Source organism: Arachis hypogaea, chromosome 15 (genome assembly GCF_003086295.3).
Source record: "Arachis hypogaea cultivar Tifrunner chromosome 15, arahy.Tifrunner.gnm2.J5K5, whole genome shotgun sequence".
Lineage (NCBI taxonomy): Eukaryota > Viridiplantae > Streptophyta > Magnoliopsida > Fabales > Fabaceae > Arachis > Arachis hypogaea.
The window spans coordinates 4,462,245-4,477,569 of NC_092050.1; the positions used below are offsets into that span (position 1 = coordinate 4,462,245).

A 15,325-nucleotide genomic window follows, 5' to 3' on the forward strand; every position below is an offset into this window, starting at 1 on the left:
CTTGTGATTTTATTTTTAATTTGATTCTCACCGTTGATATTCTGATAATTTTTAATTTAATATTTAAAGTCATAAAGTTATAAATTTTTTCTTTGAATTATTGTTGATACAATTAAGTTAGTTATTAATTTTAATTGTGTACTTATTTAAAAAAAATCTAATTATAATTTTTAAATAAAGTATTATGTTTATAATTTTAAATTTAAATTCAAATATACTTTTTTTTTGAATTTTTACGTAAGCAATTCGGTTTGAGAATATTTTTTAAAAATTTATATAATTTATAAGTTACTATACTAATTACAAAGGATTATAATAAAATAAATAGAATTATCAGTCTTATTAAGATGTGAAATTATTTATACTATTTAAAAAAATGTAATACTGTTTAAATTTTAGAAAAAGTATAATAAAGTTAATATTGTTTATGATAAAACTATAAAAATTATTTTTAAATTAACAAATTTCTATATTCCTAATGGACAACGGACGTTTGATTAGAAAATTTTATTTAAAAATTTAAAATTTATACTAGCTAATTAGAAAATTCTATTTTAAAAATTTTAAATTTGAATTTCTAATACTAATTTCTAATTAAATAAGTTTTTAACCATTTCAATTTTTAAATTTAAATTTTTTTACTTGCCACATTTATAAATTTTTATTATTATCTTTTTAGATTGTCTCTCCACAGTAGAAATACTTTCATCTTTTTCTCTCTTTTTAAGTATTTTTTCTAAATTTACGTAATTTATAAGGTTATTAATTTTTAGATTACATTTAATTTTATTTATTTTTATCGATAAATAATAGGATTGATACTATTTATGACGAAACTAATAAAAACTATTTTTAAATTAACAAATTCCTATATTCTTAATGAATAACAAACGTTTAATTAAAAAAAGTTTATTTAAAAATTTTAAATTTACACTAGCTAATTAGAAAATTCTATTTAAAAATTTGAAATTTAAAACTCTAATACTAATTCCTAATTAAGTGGCTTCTTAGCCGTTTTGATTTTTAAATTTAAATTTTTTTTATTTGTCACATTTATAATTTTTTTTCTATTTACTTCGTTTACATTGTTATTTTTTAGATTATAACAATAGAGGTACTTTTATCTTTTTCTCTCCTTTTACTTATAAGTTTTTCATTTTCAATCTCTTTAACTATAAGTTGAATTTATTGATCGTGAGATTAAACTTATATTTATTTGAAAAAAGATACTTTTGTAAAAAATATATATATTATTTTCTGTAAAATATGTTTACGTAACTAAATAAATGAGAATAAAAAAGAAATTAAAGCAGCCATCGAAAATAAAATCTGTGCAATTTTACATAGACATAAGAAGGCATTAATTTCATGTTCTATTTGGTAAGTTAGACATGAGAAAAAATTGTAAAAAATTAGTGTTTTCGCATTTTAGAGAGACACAAAATACATGTTTTTAATGGGTATTTGTGTACGACTATGTCTTTCATATTTTTGTCTCAGTAAACAAACAACATACATGTACTCCTGTGTACTTCTCCTGTGTCTATATTTTGATGGACATATATACCAAAAACAGACGCTGTCATATGTGTACTACTTTATTTTTTTAATAATATAAAAAATTTGATAATAAAAATGTATTATGTATAATGTATATACATTTTTAATTGGTTAAAAAATTTATTTATTTGATATTTTTAGGTATATATTGAAAGATACAATAAGTTCAAAGAGAAGTAAGATTATATTGAAGAGAAGATTGATATTAAAAGACAAAGAAAATACAAAGCAAAGCACAATTCAAGGTAGATTTCATATAAAAAAATAAATTAATTATTTTATCATTTTTGTTTTTAGGTTAGAATAATATATTTTTTTATTTGGTATTTTTAAGTATGTCAGTTCTATATATTTAATTTTTATTGGGTATACAAAATAACTAACATGTCATGAGTATTTTGGTCGAATGAAAGCCCATAAAATACAATATTTTTTATATATTATTTAGCTATTGACAAGTAATAAATTATTAATTTACATTGTCTTCGTAATATGTTACTAAATTTGTTTATGAAAAAATTACAGGAAATTCGAGTGATAGTTCTAATGGTGTGTATTTTCAATCGGTGTTGTCGAACATTACAAATAGCATTAATACAGATTTTTATTTTTGTATGATTTTTTTTAGAACTTGCTTATGGGAATGTACATGCACTTTATGTATTTTGATTTTTCTACTATTTATTCAATTATAAACTTTAACAGAAAATATGTTCAAAACTAATATCTCGAGTTATCTTATTAGGTAATAACCCAACACCATATTGATCAAGGTCTCCAATTACTAATCTACACTCTGTAGATAAAAAAATGATGTTCTAATATTAGTGATATTAGTAATTCAGGTATCACACATGAAGCATATGATAGTCTATGTCATCAGACAAGTCAACAACATCTTCAACAAACATCAAATAATATCTACCAGTTACTATGTTAATATGTTTTTATTATTTAAAGACCAAAAATTTAACTTTTTAATTGGTCTATTAAAAATAATCATTGGTATATGCTAAATAATTATTATAGATTCATTGGAGTACACAAATCGAATTAGATTGCAAAGGGATGTAAGACTGAATATGAAGACTATGCTATTTCAAAAGAGACATGGTAAGATAAACATGATAAATTATAATTATCACAAAACTAAAATTTTACTTTTTTTATCTTTAATACTACCTTCATAATATATATTCATAATTCAGCTGATTCAAACATTTAACATATATTCATTTTTCTTTTTTTATAATATAAAATACTTGATGTATTATCTCTAATGATTACAGGAGCAAGTACATTTAATTCAAATTTAGATACTAAAAAATTAGAAGAAGTGTGCATAGCTGAAAAAAAAGACACCTGATACAAAGAGAAACATTTTTGAAGGAATTGACTACAAATCTTTCAAAAATTTTTCAAGAAGTTGAGAATATTACTGAAAATACGACTATTTTAGATGATTCTGTGCAAATTTAATACCCAGCCATATTTGATGTAGCTGAGAATACAGGTAATTTAAGAGGTAGCAATATCAACACTTTATTATTTACTATTGTTATGCTTTTTATAAACAAAAAATTATCGTTTAGTGTTCAAGTTTTAAAATTCAAACTAAGATATGGTTATATATTATAATTTTTGTATTTGAACATTGATTTATTGTAAAACTTAAATCTTGAGATTGGCACAATGAAATTGTATTATATGATCTCATCTTTTTAATCCATAAATTGCATTCTTCGGTAATCTTTTATAAATATTATTTTTATACTTAACATGGTGAAAGAAAGGTATATTTTTATATAAATTATTTGTTGCAGATATAACTAAAACAATTTATTATCTTGGTGATTATTAGATGTGATAGATATTGATGACCCAGAATTTTTTGTCGGCATTGCGACGCCATGATATGGTACGAGGAGAGATTAGAGAAGTCCAAAACAGGATCCAATTTTGAGTTCTCAATATGTTGTATGCGAGGGAAGGTACAACTGCCGTTTTGAAGCACCTGATCGGACGCTCAGGAATCTTATGTCAGTTACCGATCAACATAAGACACATAAACCATTTGGTGGTAAGATTGTTGTTCTAGGAGGTAATTTCAGACAGATACTTCCAGTGATTCCGAAAGGAAGTAGACACGATATATTAGCATCCGCTATTAACTCATCCCAGCTGTGGTCATTTTGTAAGGTTCTGAAATTGCATACGAATATGAGGCTTCTAATGTCTTCTTTGGATCAAGATGAAGGTGAAATGAAGATATTTGCTAATTGGATACTTGATGTTGGAAATGGAAATATTATCTCTGTTGTTGGTGATGAATCAGAAGTTGAAATTCCAAATGATCTATTGATTACAACTACTGATGATCCTCTCTCTCATTTGGTAGACTTTGCATATCCAAATTTGTTGCAAAATATGTCAGATTACAGGTATTTTTAGAGTAGAGCAATTCTTACACCCACACTTAAGAGTGTCGAGAAGGTAAACGATTTTGTCTTGACAATCTTTCCAGGGATGGAAAAGGAGTATTTGAGCTCTGATACAACATGTCAAGCTGATGAGAATGAAGATGTAACAAGAGTGGTTCACACCAGAGTTTCTAAATGACATCAAATGTTCGGGACTACTCAATCACAAGTTGACTTTGAAGCCAGGAGTGGCTGTAATGCTACTGCGAAACATAGACCAGACTTTAGGTTTATGCAACAGGACAAGATTAATAGTTAACAAACTTGGCAGCAACGTAATTGGAGCGACGGTAGTGACCGATAGAAATATTGGAGATAAAGTGTACATTCCAAGAATGAACTTGATCCCTTCAGATTCAGGATTGCCATTTAAGTTCCAACGGAGACAATTTTCATTAACAGTATGATTTGCAATGACCATTAACATGAGTCAGGATCAATCATTATCACATGTACGGCTTTATTTGCCAAAATCAATGTTCATCCATAGACAACTTTATGTTGCTTTGTCAAGAGTTAAGAGTGGCAGTAGCCTTAGGGTTTTAATTCTAAACGAAGACGGAAATCCAAAGTCATCAACAACAAATGTCGTGTTCAAAGAGGTTTTTAATAATATTTAGGTAAGAATAATATTATTTTCATTTTAATAGCATGTTATGATTTACACTTTTGTACAAATCTTTACTATAGATATAACTAATTTATCTATAACTCTTTTTTCAAATTTGAAATGAAATGTGTAACAAGAAGCACAACATCCAATGATTTTCTAATGAAGTTAGTAAGATATTAGGTTGTTGATAAATTTTTATTAGCTTTTTGATATAAAATTTAGGGTAAAATTAACATGCTATTATTACAGTTATATATGTTCTTATTTTTTTTTATCTCCCTCCTTATGGTTCAAGAATATTATAAACTTCGAACTCTTCTATTCATATTTTACTTTGAATAAAGATAAAATAACATATTTAACACGTTTATTATATAACGATGATGATAGTGTTATACTAAATTTAAAAAATATATGATTATAAAATATTATTTTTAATTTAATTTATCAAATTTAAATATAAGCCCGTGCATCGCACGGGTTTAACACTAGTAGATGAATAAATGTGATGAATAATATCCAGAGTAACATCATCGTTGACGCAACCTACTTTGTGCAAAAAAAGATCAAGAGAAAAATTTGTAGCCCTTAGCTTGCAGTATGATCTCCCTCATTGCGCCAATCGAGCCTAAAACCATCAATAATACTCCAAATACGATGCAAAACTGAAACACCATGAAAAAAATTTAGAGTCATATATATAGTATAATGGCAAATTTTGTGAGATTTTAATACATTCACTCTTAGTGTGTGTAAAAGAGTACTACACTTATATTTGATTTTTTATTAGTTATTAAGAGCACTATATATTTATTAGATGTCATATTATGCAATATATGGAAATTCAACTATATAGAACTATGAGAATAATTTTTAAAAATACATACCCAATTTGCACACCAGGATCCGCTAAATCTCTTTGGTTTATAGACTACTAGCCATATTATGCAAGGGAGCTGCGAAAGTTCATTAAATTGAATACCGTCAGGGTTTGTTTGTAGGTTGCAAAATAATAAATAAATAAAATGGGATTCATTTATTTCCTTACGAAGTATGAGGTTGGAGCAAAGACAAGTCCTCCTAAGAAGCTAAGGAGCCCACCAAAAAATGGAAATATAATTGCAACTAGCATAGTAAGTGCTGCATTGCATGTGAACAAAATTTTCAACGTTGCTGTTAGATTCTACTCACGTGTGCATTGAAAAAGAACAACTATTATATATATATATAGTAGGAAAAAGATTATGAAGAACACTCACCAACATAAATATTGCGGGAAATGAAACGAAGGTACCAAGTTGGCTTGAAATTCATTCTCCGTACCATGAATGATTCCATCATGTCAAACACCGGAACAGCAAACACCTAGCAACAACATGAGAACTTCTTAGTGCTCTCAGGAACTCTTGCATTCATTTATTAGTTAAATGATAAGTCATTAATAAATATTTGTAACAAAATTACTTTCACCGTGTGTAGCATAAATTAATTAGAGAAGATAATCCTCTTATTTATTCTAAGAGCACCTATACAAATGACTGAATATTATATATCCAGATAATAAATTGTGATGATGATGCAATACATCTTTTTAATTATCAAGTTTTTTATTTTTTTATTTTTTATGTTTTTAAAAATTAACATATAAATTTATAGTTTTTACTCTTTTAATTATTAGGAGAATAAGTAGGAAGACGAATTAGGATTTTTAATTATTACTTTATATAAAAATATATGTTAACTAATTTTTAATGTGCAGATAAATTCTTTAAACAGAAATTTGATAGCTAGTTAGTGACTTATGTTCATTTAACTATTTAAGTTTTTGTGTAAACAAAAATTTATAAAACTAAGATACGTGAAGCCCAATCTGGAACTCTAAACTAGCAAATAAATTAACACAGCCTTAGTGTAAAGCGAAATGTACCTGATAACTTCCAGTGACATGAATAACGACAAATATATTAGCAACGGCAGTGAGCCAGTGGGGTTTATCGAGAGACATGAGGATGTTATCAGTAACAGAGTTTCCAAAAGCCCAGTAGCCAAAGATTGCAACAGGGAAGTAGCACAAACCCACAACAATGTAAGCAACAATCATTCCCTTCCACATGGCCTTCTTTGAAGGTTTCTCCGGTGTCGAAGGAACTGTTGCTTGGATCTCAAGTAACACATTGTGTGCAGCATACCCAAATGCTATGGTCCCCAAACCGGTAAAAAAGTCAAAAACGTTCCCCGTCGTAGTTGAAGATCTTCCATCATATTTCACATCCGGTAAGGCACCTTTATGAGCCGAACTTATCCATGCAATCGTTGAGTAGCTGCAATTTTCAAATATATGTAACTATCAAGTTCTTAACTAATATAATTAATTACCATACTAATATTATTTTAGCATACAATATATATAAACTTTTAGGCTGTGTTTGGATATTGTATCTAGCACAGAAATACAAAGATAAAAAACAGAAAAACAGAAATACATATAATGACCGATTTTTATCTTCTTGTTTCTGGCTCCGAAACAAGATCGAAACAGAGTTTTAATTAATAAATAAATATGTGATTACCAGATGGACATAACGGCTGCAGAAATAGATACACCAATGATGGAATTGAAACTGGGGAGATGCGAGAGGAAAAACTGAAGGCTTGCAAAGATCATAATGAAGTAAGTGGTTCTAATTGGCTTACAGTCTTTGCAAAGAATCTGATGGGCCTTCTTCAAGGAATTTCCACCAGTAATCATGTAAATGATGTCCGTACCAACATCCACTATGAGTGTTTGAGGCACCACAATCCATAATCCTAGTTTCTCCCCGAAGGCATATTGCCCTAATTCATGGTACCTATCAAACCTCTTCCCAGACTCAGCCTCGTGCATCTCAATCATCTGCCATGCCGTGTATAACGTGCATATCCATGAAAGCACTAAAACTGTGATGCCAGGACCCCTAAGAGAAAGAAAATTTTTATAGAAAAAGATGTAAAGTTAAATTTTTAATACATTTATAGAAGAAAATTACAAATTTTGATTAGTAGTAATGTTCAGGTGTGTTTTTAGGATATATGATAGCTGAATCTTATGTTAGAAAAAGAAAATCTCAATTAGAAAAATAAAGTTAATTGTTGAGGGAGATGGATAAAAGGAATAAACAAACCATCCAAGTTGAGACATGGCATAGGGAAACCCAAGCACTCCAGCTCCAACCAAAGCAGTGACATTGTGAAAAGCACTGTACCACCACTTCCCATTCCTGGACCTTGTCACTGCGAGCCAATTATTGATATCTTTATTATTCTCTTCCATCTTCTCTTTCTCTCTGCAGCAGTTGTGTTCAATCAAGAGAACTTCAACCAACTGTGTTCAGTAGTAACACTATTTATATTGATATTCTGTTGAGAAAAGATAACAAAAGATTAAAAAGTATCGTCTTTCCTTTTATAAAGTATAAGATTTTGTAAATCTTTTTTGTTTTTGTTTTAATTTAAATTTATTTATTCATCTTTATATTTATTATTTAAAACTTAAAAATTAAAAGATTCAAACATCACTCTGATTTTTTTTGTCCAGTTAAAATCCTAATTACAGTTATCTTTTATTAATATCTTTTGTAAATAATTTTATCTTATTTAACTTTCTTTTTTTAAAAAACTTACGTAGAAATTACCTTATTGTAGATGACATAAGAAAAACCTACCTTTTTCCATAATTTGATCCTTCATTCTATGAAATTAAAATACGATATGTATTAAAGATTAATACTAATAAACGCCGCGGTAAATACTTTTCACCTTAAAATTTCCTTTCATCTCACACAAAGTAATTAATAACACTATTTTATCTATGGAGTTTCGGTTGGATAAAATTGGTGTACACAAAAATAAATTTAAAATTTGCTTAAAATATGATAAATCCCATCTTAATTATTACGATTTTAACTTTTTCTGTTTAAATTTAATTGGAGGAGTTATTTGTGTACGATTGATTTTAATAACCACAATATGACAAAGCATATGTACCTATTTCATCCACTCCTCAAGTCCATTATATCATTGGATTTCAAATTTTCCTATCCTGCACTCTTCTTTATTCGACACCCAAGCTTGGCTCCAATACTTTATCTCCTATTTCACGACTTCTGTATTTAGACTTTTGCTTTGAAACATTTTGCAGTTTCTATGCTTCCAAATACACCATGTGGTTGCAAAGAAGTTCGACACCTACCGCTGCTTGTACCTTGCTGGAATTGGTGCCGCAATCCATGACTTGAAGCATTCCTTAGCTCATCATGGCCATGTTCAGTGCGGACATTCATAGAAGCTGGTAAAATCCTGCAAAACATGTCACAAGCAACTTCAGAAGCATATTTTTTACTATTTTGACTCTTCTGTTCATTGCATAAAAGCAACAAACATATCAATGGTGTCCCCCTCATTGAATTATATATTGCATAATTGTACAGTTAACATGAAACCAAATTTTAGCATGATAGTGGATATGTAAACTTAAATGCATACTTCAAAATTTAAATACTTTTTTGGAACTGATATGAATTCATCTTATTATCAAATGATGATGCAAGACTTGGTAAGTAAAAAAGATGAGATTTAAAGGGAGAGGGACAACTGGTAATGCATATAATTGGTTCATTTTGGAAAAAGAGCTAGCCATAAAGGATCTTGACGATCCTTTAGTGTCAAAAGCATATGGTGCAGTATTTACTCATCTATCTCCTACATCCACTCCACTGCAATGAACTCCAGAATATGAAATCCCCAACCAAAGATAGGTAATTTCAGGATTAATCTTATTTATCATATCTATGCTAGTTCTCATATTGAAATGGGATGAAAAGGTTGAAATAAAACAGAGGCCAAATACTAAAACAAATTTTATAAGAAAACAACACAACGAGCTAGAAAGAGATGAGAAAACTGTGACTCTCACAGCAACGAAATGGAAATTTGAAATTGAACATTCAGGACAAACAGAATAAAAAGCAAAAAAGCAGAGAAAGAACAAAAGAAAGAATTGTAAGAAAACAGATCAAAATATATATTGCAACATTTTCCACAAATTTTAACACCCAAAAGAGCTAAATTGAAAGGTAAATTGAATGGATTTTAGGATTTGTTATTTGCGCAACCCAATTCACTAACTTCAATCAGTGTCAATATCATTATAGTATATAGCAAGATTGGAAATTCTATTATGTGTACTTAAAAATGACTACCATTTATTATGTACACAAATAATAATAATAATAACTCATTTGATTGATAAATATAAATTTTAAAGCACAAGATATCTGTTAAGAATTTAAGATTGCTTAAAAAGTTGAAAGTTTAAGTCCTTTTTAAATAATAAATACATTAAAAATTAAAATAGTCAAAATTCAGAGCATGTTGCCTAAAATGAGTTTATAGAGTGTGCATATATTGAATATGATTAGCCGCCGAAGTATTGAGAAAAACTGTACCTAGATTTGAATCTCAGAACTACTGCCCCAGTGCCCCTGAACCAGCGACCCTCTCTGTTTTCCGCTTATCATCAAAACCGTGGTATCCATGACTACCGTCTCTGGCCGTCGCAATGGTAGCTGGGATACCAGAGCTTGATGCCACACCCCCATGTCCCGCTGCCGCTGCTGCCTTTGTGGTCCACCTCACTGCAACAGATCTCATAACTCTCCCCTTCATCCCCAACATCACACTTCCTAGCAGCTGCAGCTACTCCATCAATGTAGGTGTCGATGATCTGCCACCTTGCAGGGTTCATGATCATCCGAAGATCTTACTATAATGGTAAGAGAATATTATTCATCAAATTCTTCTCATTCTCTGATGATAAATAAATTTTAACTGAATATTCTTTGAGAAGTGAGAAGGAAACCCAATAATTTTTACCTTAACACGCTTAAAATGTTTCTCCTGTTGTTGCACTCTCTTCACTTTATCCTCTTGCTTTTTCCTTTCCATCTAACAGAAAATCGAAAAACAACTAAAATTATTCAAAACTTCTATGAATTACATAACAGAAAACCAAATTCAATCTAATGCCTACAATTTCTAGGATACATGAGAAATCCTGAATCAATCTAAACCCTACTAACCTCCGATATCTAATCGGAGATCTTCACCACCTACATCATCAGATCGGAGAATCAGAAGGAAGAGATAAATCGAACTTGTAAAGCTAAATATCTTTCAGTCACTCCCACAAATTTCTCCCAGAAATCGACACTCATCTCTCTAAAACCTAACCTAATAGCAGTAGAGAGATATAGCAGAAAAATGTGGCAAATAGTAAAAAATTAAATCAAACAACACAAAAAGAGAAATGAAAAAAGGTATAAACGAACGAATCAATCAAAATAGAATGCTCACCAGCCTGAGCAGGAGGAACAGGCTTAGAAGCCAACTGAGTTTGCTGCTGCCGCTGAGCCGCCGCAGCTGAACCCTTCTTGAGTGGAGACGCCACTGCCGCCGCGGCGATTTGCCGTGAGGGGTCCTCGGCATCGTCACCTCGCAAATGGAAAGGGTTCGACGTCGCCATTTCAAGAAAGCTGGCGCGACATGAAGTTCGACGAAGCAGCCCAGAGAGAGAAGTGTCAATGAAGGATTCCACCGGCTGAACTAACCCGCGTCGTCGCCGTCGCTGTGCTCTCAAACGACGAGTTCGAGTAGCTACGGTTAGGATTTCGGATGGGCTCGTAGCGATTGGTGATCTTAGAATAATGGAGGAATAAATTGGCCAAGATTGAAGAGACATACGAACTGGAAGGAGGAAAACGGGGGTTGAAGAGGTAGGGTTGGGAGCTAGAGCGCGAGGAGGGAGTGTGTGTGACGAAGTAGTGGTAGTGGTATAAGGCAGAGAGCTTCTTCCTTTTCTCCGTTCACTTTCCCTTTGCTTTTCTTTTTGATTTAAAACAAAAAAAAAAAGAAAAAATGAGATGCCACCTAAGGTCATAGTTACCAGAATCGAATCGATTAAGGTACTGAATTATTGGGTCATTGATTCAACCGGTGAATTATTGATTGAACTGATTAATCTGATCTTATGAAAATAAAAAATAAAATATAATAAAAAATTTAGAATTAAAAATTTAAAATATATATCTTTACTAATATTTTAAAAGGCAAATCATCCATATAAGCCAATGGCACACCATAATTTCATAATTCAGCCAAAAGAAAAATGGATACATGAATCAACCAGATACACGTTTCTATGTAATTCGAATGAGAACAATTCTTCTAATTCAAATTACACACATGCACACAAGTACTAATTCGAATCAACCTGATTCGAATTACACACTTACACACACATTTTGTGATATAATTTGCAATACTTTTCTACCCATTCTTTTATTAAAAAATTAATAATTTATTAAAAATTTATTAAAAAATTAATAATTTAATAATTAAAAAATATATATTTTATTTCATGCATTAAAAAAACTAACAAAATATTTAATTACGAAACTTCTTTAAAATATTAATGAGCTATCAATTCGAATTTCATAGAATACTCTTTTGTCCATTTTTAATAGCTCATGAATATTTTTTAATAAATTTTTTTAATAAATTTATTTAAATTATACCATAAAAAATATTTTATTCTATACAAAATAATTTAAAAAATGACTTAAAAGATGTTAGAAGTACTATAAAAATTTGTAATGTCCTAATGACTTAAGACATTAAAAAAATACTCTACATAGTCAATAATAATTTAGAATTAAAGAAAATATATTTTTATCATGTATTTACATAAATCACTAGAATATTACAAACTTTGATAGTACTCATAACATCTTTTAAGTCCTTTTTTAAAATTATTTTGTATGAAATAAAATATATTTTTTAATTATTTTGTATGGAACAAAATATATTTTTTAATTATTTTGTACAAAATAAAATATTTTTTTTAATTTCTAAATTATTATTGACTATGTAGAGTATTTTATTTAAAATTTGAGTACATGCATGTATTTACCTAAGTCATTAGAACATTACAAATTTTTATAGTACTCCTAACATTTTTTAAGCCATTTTTTAAAATTATTTTGCATAGAATAAAATATTTTTTGTAATATAATTAAAAAAATTTATTAAAAAATATTCGTGAGCTATTAAAAATGGACAAAAGAGTATTGTATGGAATTTGAATTGATACCTCATTATTATTTTAAAGAAGTTTCATAACTAAATATTTTATTAGCTTTTTTTAATGCATGAAAAAAATATATATTTTTTTATTTTTAAATTATTAATTTTTTAATAAAAGAATGGACAGAAAAGTATTACAAATTATATCACAAAATGTGTGCAGTTCGAATCACTCTCTTTCGAATTACTATGGGCATCAGCATCAACTCTTGAGTAATTTGAAGCTGTCCAATTCGAATTACATAAAAACGTATATTTGGTTGATTCATGTATCCATTTTTCTTTTGGTTGAATTGTGAAATTATGGTGTGACATTGGTTTATACGGGTGATTTGCCTTATTTTAAAAAAAAAATCTAGGGGCCAGCAATTTTATTGAATTTTGGCCAGCATGTAACCAGCAGAGAAAGGTGAGTCATTCGATGAAATTTCACATCAATCTCACACCATTAAATCATCATTGATGGCTATTTAATGGCTACCAATCACAAAAGTTAGCTGTCCCCTAACATTACTCTTTTAAAAATATCTAACTATTCTAAACAATATGGAACAGAAACAATAAGTATTTTGTTAATTTTATTCTATCATAAATATTTTTATTTTGTTTTTATATTAAAATAACTATTATTTTTAAATTTTAATAATGTATTAATTAGTTTATATCTATTATACTATTATATACTACAAGTATTTATTGAAAAATTATGAAAAAAAATAATAAGTGAGTTTATAATTACGGTTAAATAAAAATATAATTAATTTAAAAATAAGTGAGCTTATAAATAAAATTAAAGTAAATTAAATAGGAGTGAATTATTTGTCCAAAGATATCAATATGTATTTTAAATTTTTAATTTGCATATACATTAGTAACAAGCAAGTTAGCTTGGTGGTTGTGGCTACTGTTTTTCATTTTAAGGAAATTTTGAAATTGAAACGGTTCGGTTAGATTGATTTTTACCAATTCATACTAGTTTTTTATTTTGTACGGTCCAATCATCAAACTGGACCAATACAAGATTCAATTTACTAATTTTTTGGTCGATCTGATCCGATTTTAATAACAATGCATAAGGTTATTAGTAGAAGACCTGTGCATTCACGGACTGAAAATTTCTGTTTTGTGTTTTAAATTTATTTTTCAGTCTTTTTGGATTGTCATTTTTTACGTTAATAAAAAGTATTTTTGTTGTTCAATTCTTAATTAAATATAACAGATTTATTTACTCTATCACTACTCAATACATAAATATTTTTTTCTAACTCTTCATAGTTTGCATAAATATCGTTACTTTTCGAAACATTAATTTTGATGTTTTTTATCTTGTGCGGTCCAATCATTAGACCAGACCAATATAGGATCGGTTTACCACTCTTTTGTAATTTCCATTATTCACTGCATTAACAACTATGGCAGAGTGCTTCCTGAACAACCCGCCACTTTGTACAATGACACTGTACATGAAGCTCCACATATGACATGCACAGCATTGAATAACCAAGGTACAGATAACATGTTATGTTATATTCACATAACAGTGCAAGCATTGGGGTTCTCATCGCTGAAGGCTGTGGTGTACTTGACCTCAAATGAGCTAGCACGTGCCAGTTGAGAAGCTTCTGGATCCAAGAGCACGTTCCTGACGTACCCAGGCGGAGCCTTCTTGTCATAAGCCTCTGGCGCATATGGGTGCGGAACGACGTCGTATGGTACATATGGCCAGAACTCTGCTTTCTTCCCGGTGCGCTGCCTCACACGCTCTAACACTTTCTCTGGATCCACGTAACCCTTTACTGTTAACTTGCTCTGCTTGGGTTCAACTTCCACTTCTGTCACGCCTTTCATCCCTTCCACTGATTTCTTTACCCTTCTCTCGCATCCTTCGCAATCCATCTTCACCTTTATTTCCACTCCCTGTATTTGCTTCACCTTTCTACTTTTGTGCTGTATTCCACACCATTCCTCACACAGCTCTCCAATACTATCAAAAACACCCATTATTGTTTATTAGTTTTTACGTGCCTCATTAATCTAAGCTAGCTAGTTTGCTTAGTTTATGAAATTTTATATATAGTCCTAAAGGAGCAATCATAAGATCGAATGCGACCCTGCTTTTGGCAGAAGATTCTAGTGAAAAAAAAGTGAACCAGATTATTCTAGTAAAAATATATTTTTTTAATTTTTTATTTTCTTTTATTTGCCGTGGTGAAAAGTGAAGACAATAAACCTACCCACCTATCGTTCATAAAATCATCATCATCCAAGGTGAAAAGAAAAGAACAAGTTTGTAATTGACTAAACAATAATTGATGTCTAGTTTTAGTCTTCTAGTTATAACAATTTAATACCAACGAATGAATAATGATTGATAAGGAGCTCAAGCACATGCATAAAAGGAAATAAATAGATAAAGAGTTAATAGTTAAATTAGTCTCTGAAAGATAAAATATTTTTTAAATATATTTTTGAAAATTTTTTTTAATCAAATTAG

The 15,325-nt window shown here is 29.3% G+C and overlaps 2 protein-coding genes across 8 annotated transcripts; both read right to left on the reverse strand.

Moving 5' to 3' along the window:
* Nucleotides 1–5,068: 5,068 nt before the first annotated feature.
* On the reverse strand, nt 5,069–11,605 carry LOC112747711 (lysine histidine transporter 1-like). Of its 7 annotated transcripts, none has more exons than XM_072217549.1 (12): nt 11,044–11,605; nt 10,564–10,635; nt 10,137–10,453; nt 8,882–8,988; nt 8,677–8,781; nt 7,815–7,976; nt 7,224–7,607; nt 6,581–6,974; nt 5,913–6,018; nt 5,702–5,793; nt 5,541–5,609; nt 5,069–5,318 (listed from the first exon to the last, which is right to left on the reverse strand). In XM_072217549.1, exons 6-12 carry the CDS (start codon nt 7,961–7,963, stop codon nt 5,220–5,222), a joined length of 1,293 nt encoding a protein of 430 aa, XP_072073650.1. In that variant the 5' UTR covers nt 7,964–7,976; nt 8,677–8,781; nt 8,882–8,988; nt 10,137–10,453; nt 10,564–10,635; nt 11,044–11,605; the 3' UTR covers nt 5,069–5,219. The 7 variants fall into 7 exon arrangements, with proteins under 7 accessions (XP_072073650.1, XP_072073651.1, XP_025651668.1 ...); XM_072217550.1 differs by having other exon boundaries at nt 7,815–8,014; XM_025795883.3 differs by having other exon boundaries at nt 7,815–8,049.
* Nucleotides 11,606–14,030: 2,425 nt separating this feature from the next.
* On the reverse strand, nt 14,031–14,851 carry LOC112746849 (heavy metal-associated isoprenylated plant protein 27-like). The gene has a single exon (XM_025794982.2). It carries the CDS (start codon nt 14,830–14,832, stop codon nt 14,362–14,364), a length of 471 nt encoding a protein of 156 aa, XP_025650767.1. The 5' UTR covers nt 14,833–14,851; the 3' UTR covers nt 14,031–14,361.
* Nucleotides 14,852–15,325: the final 474 nt, after the last annotated feature.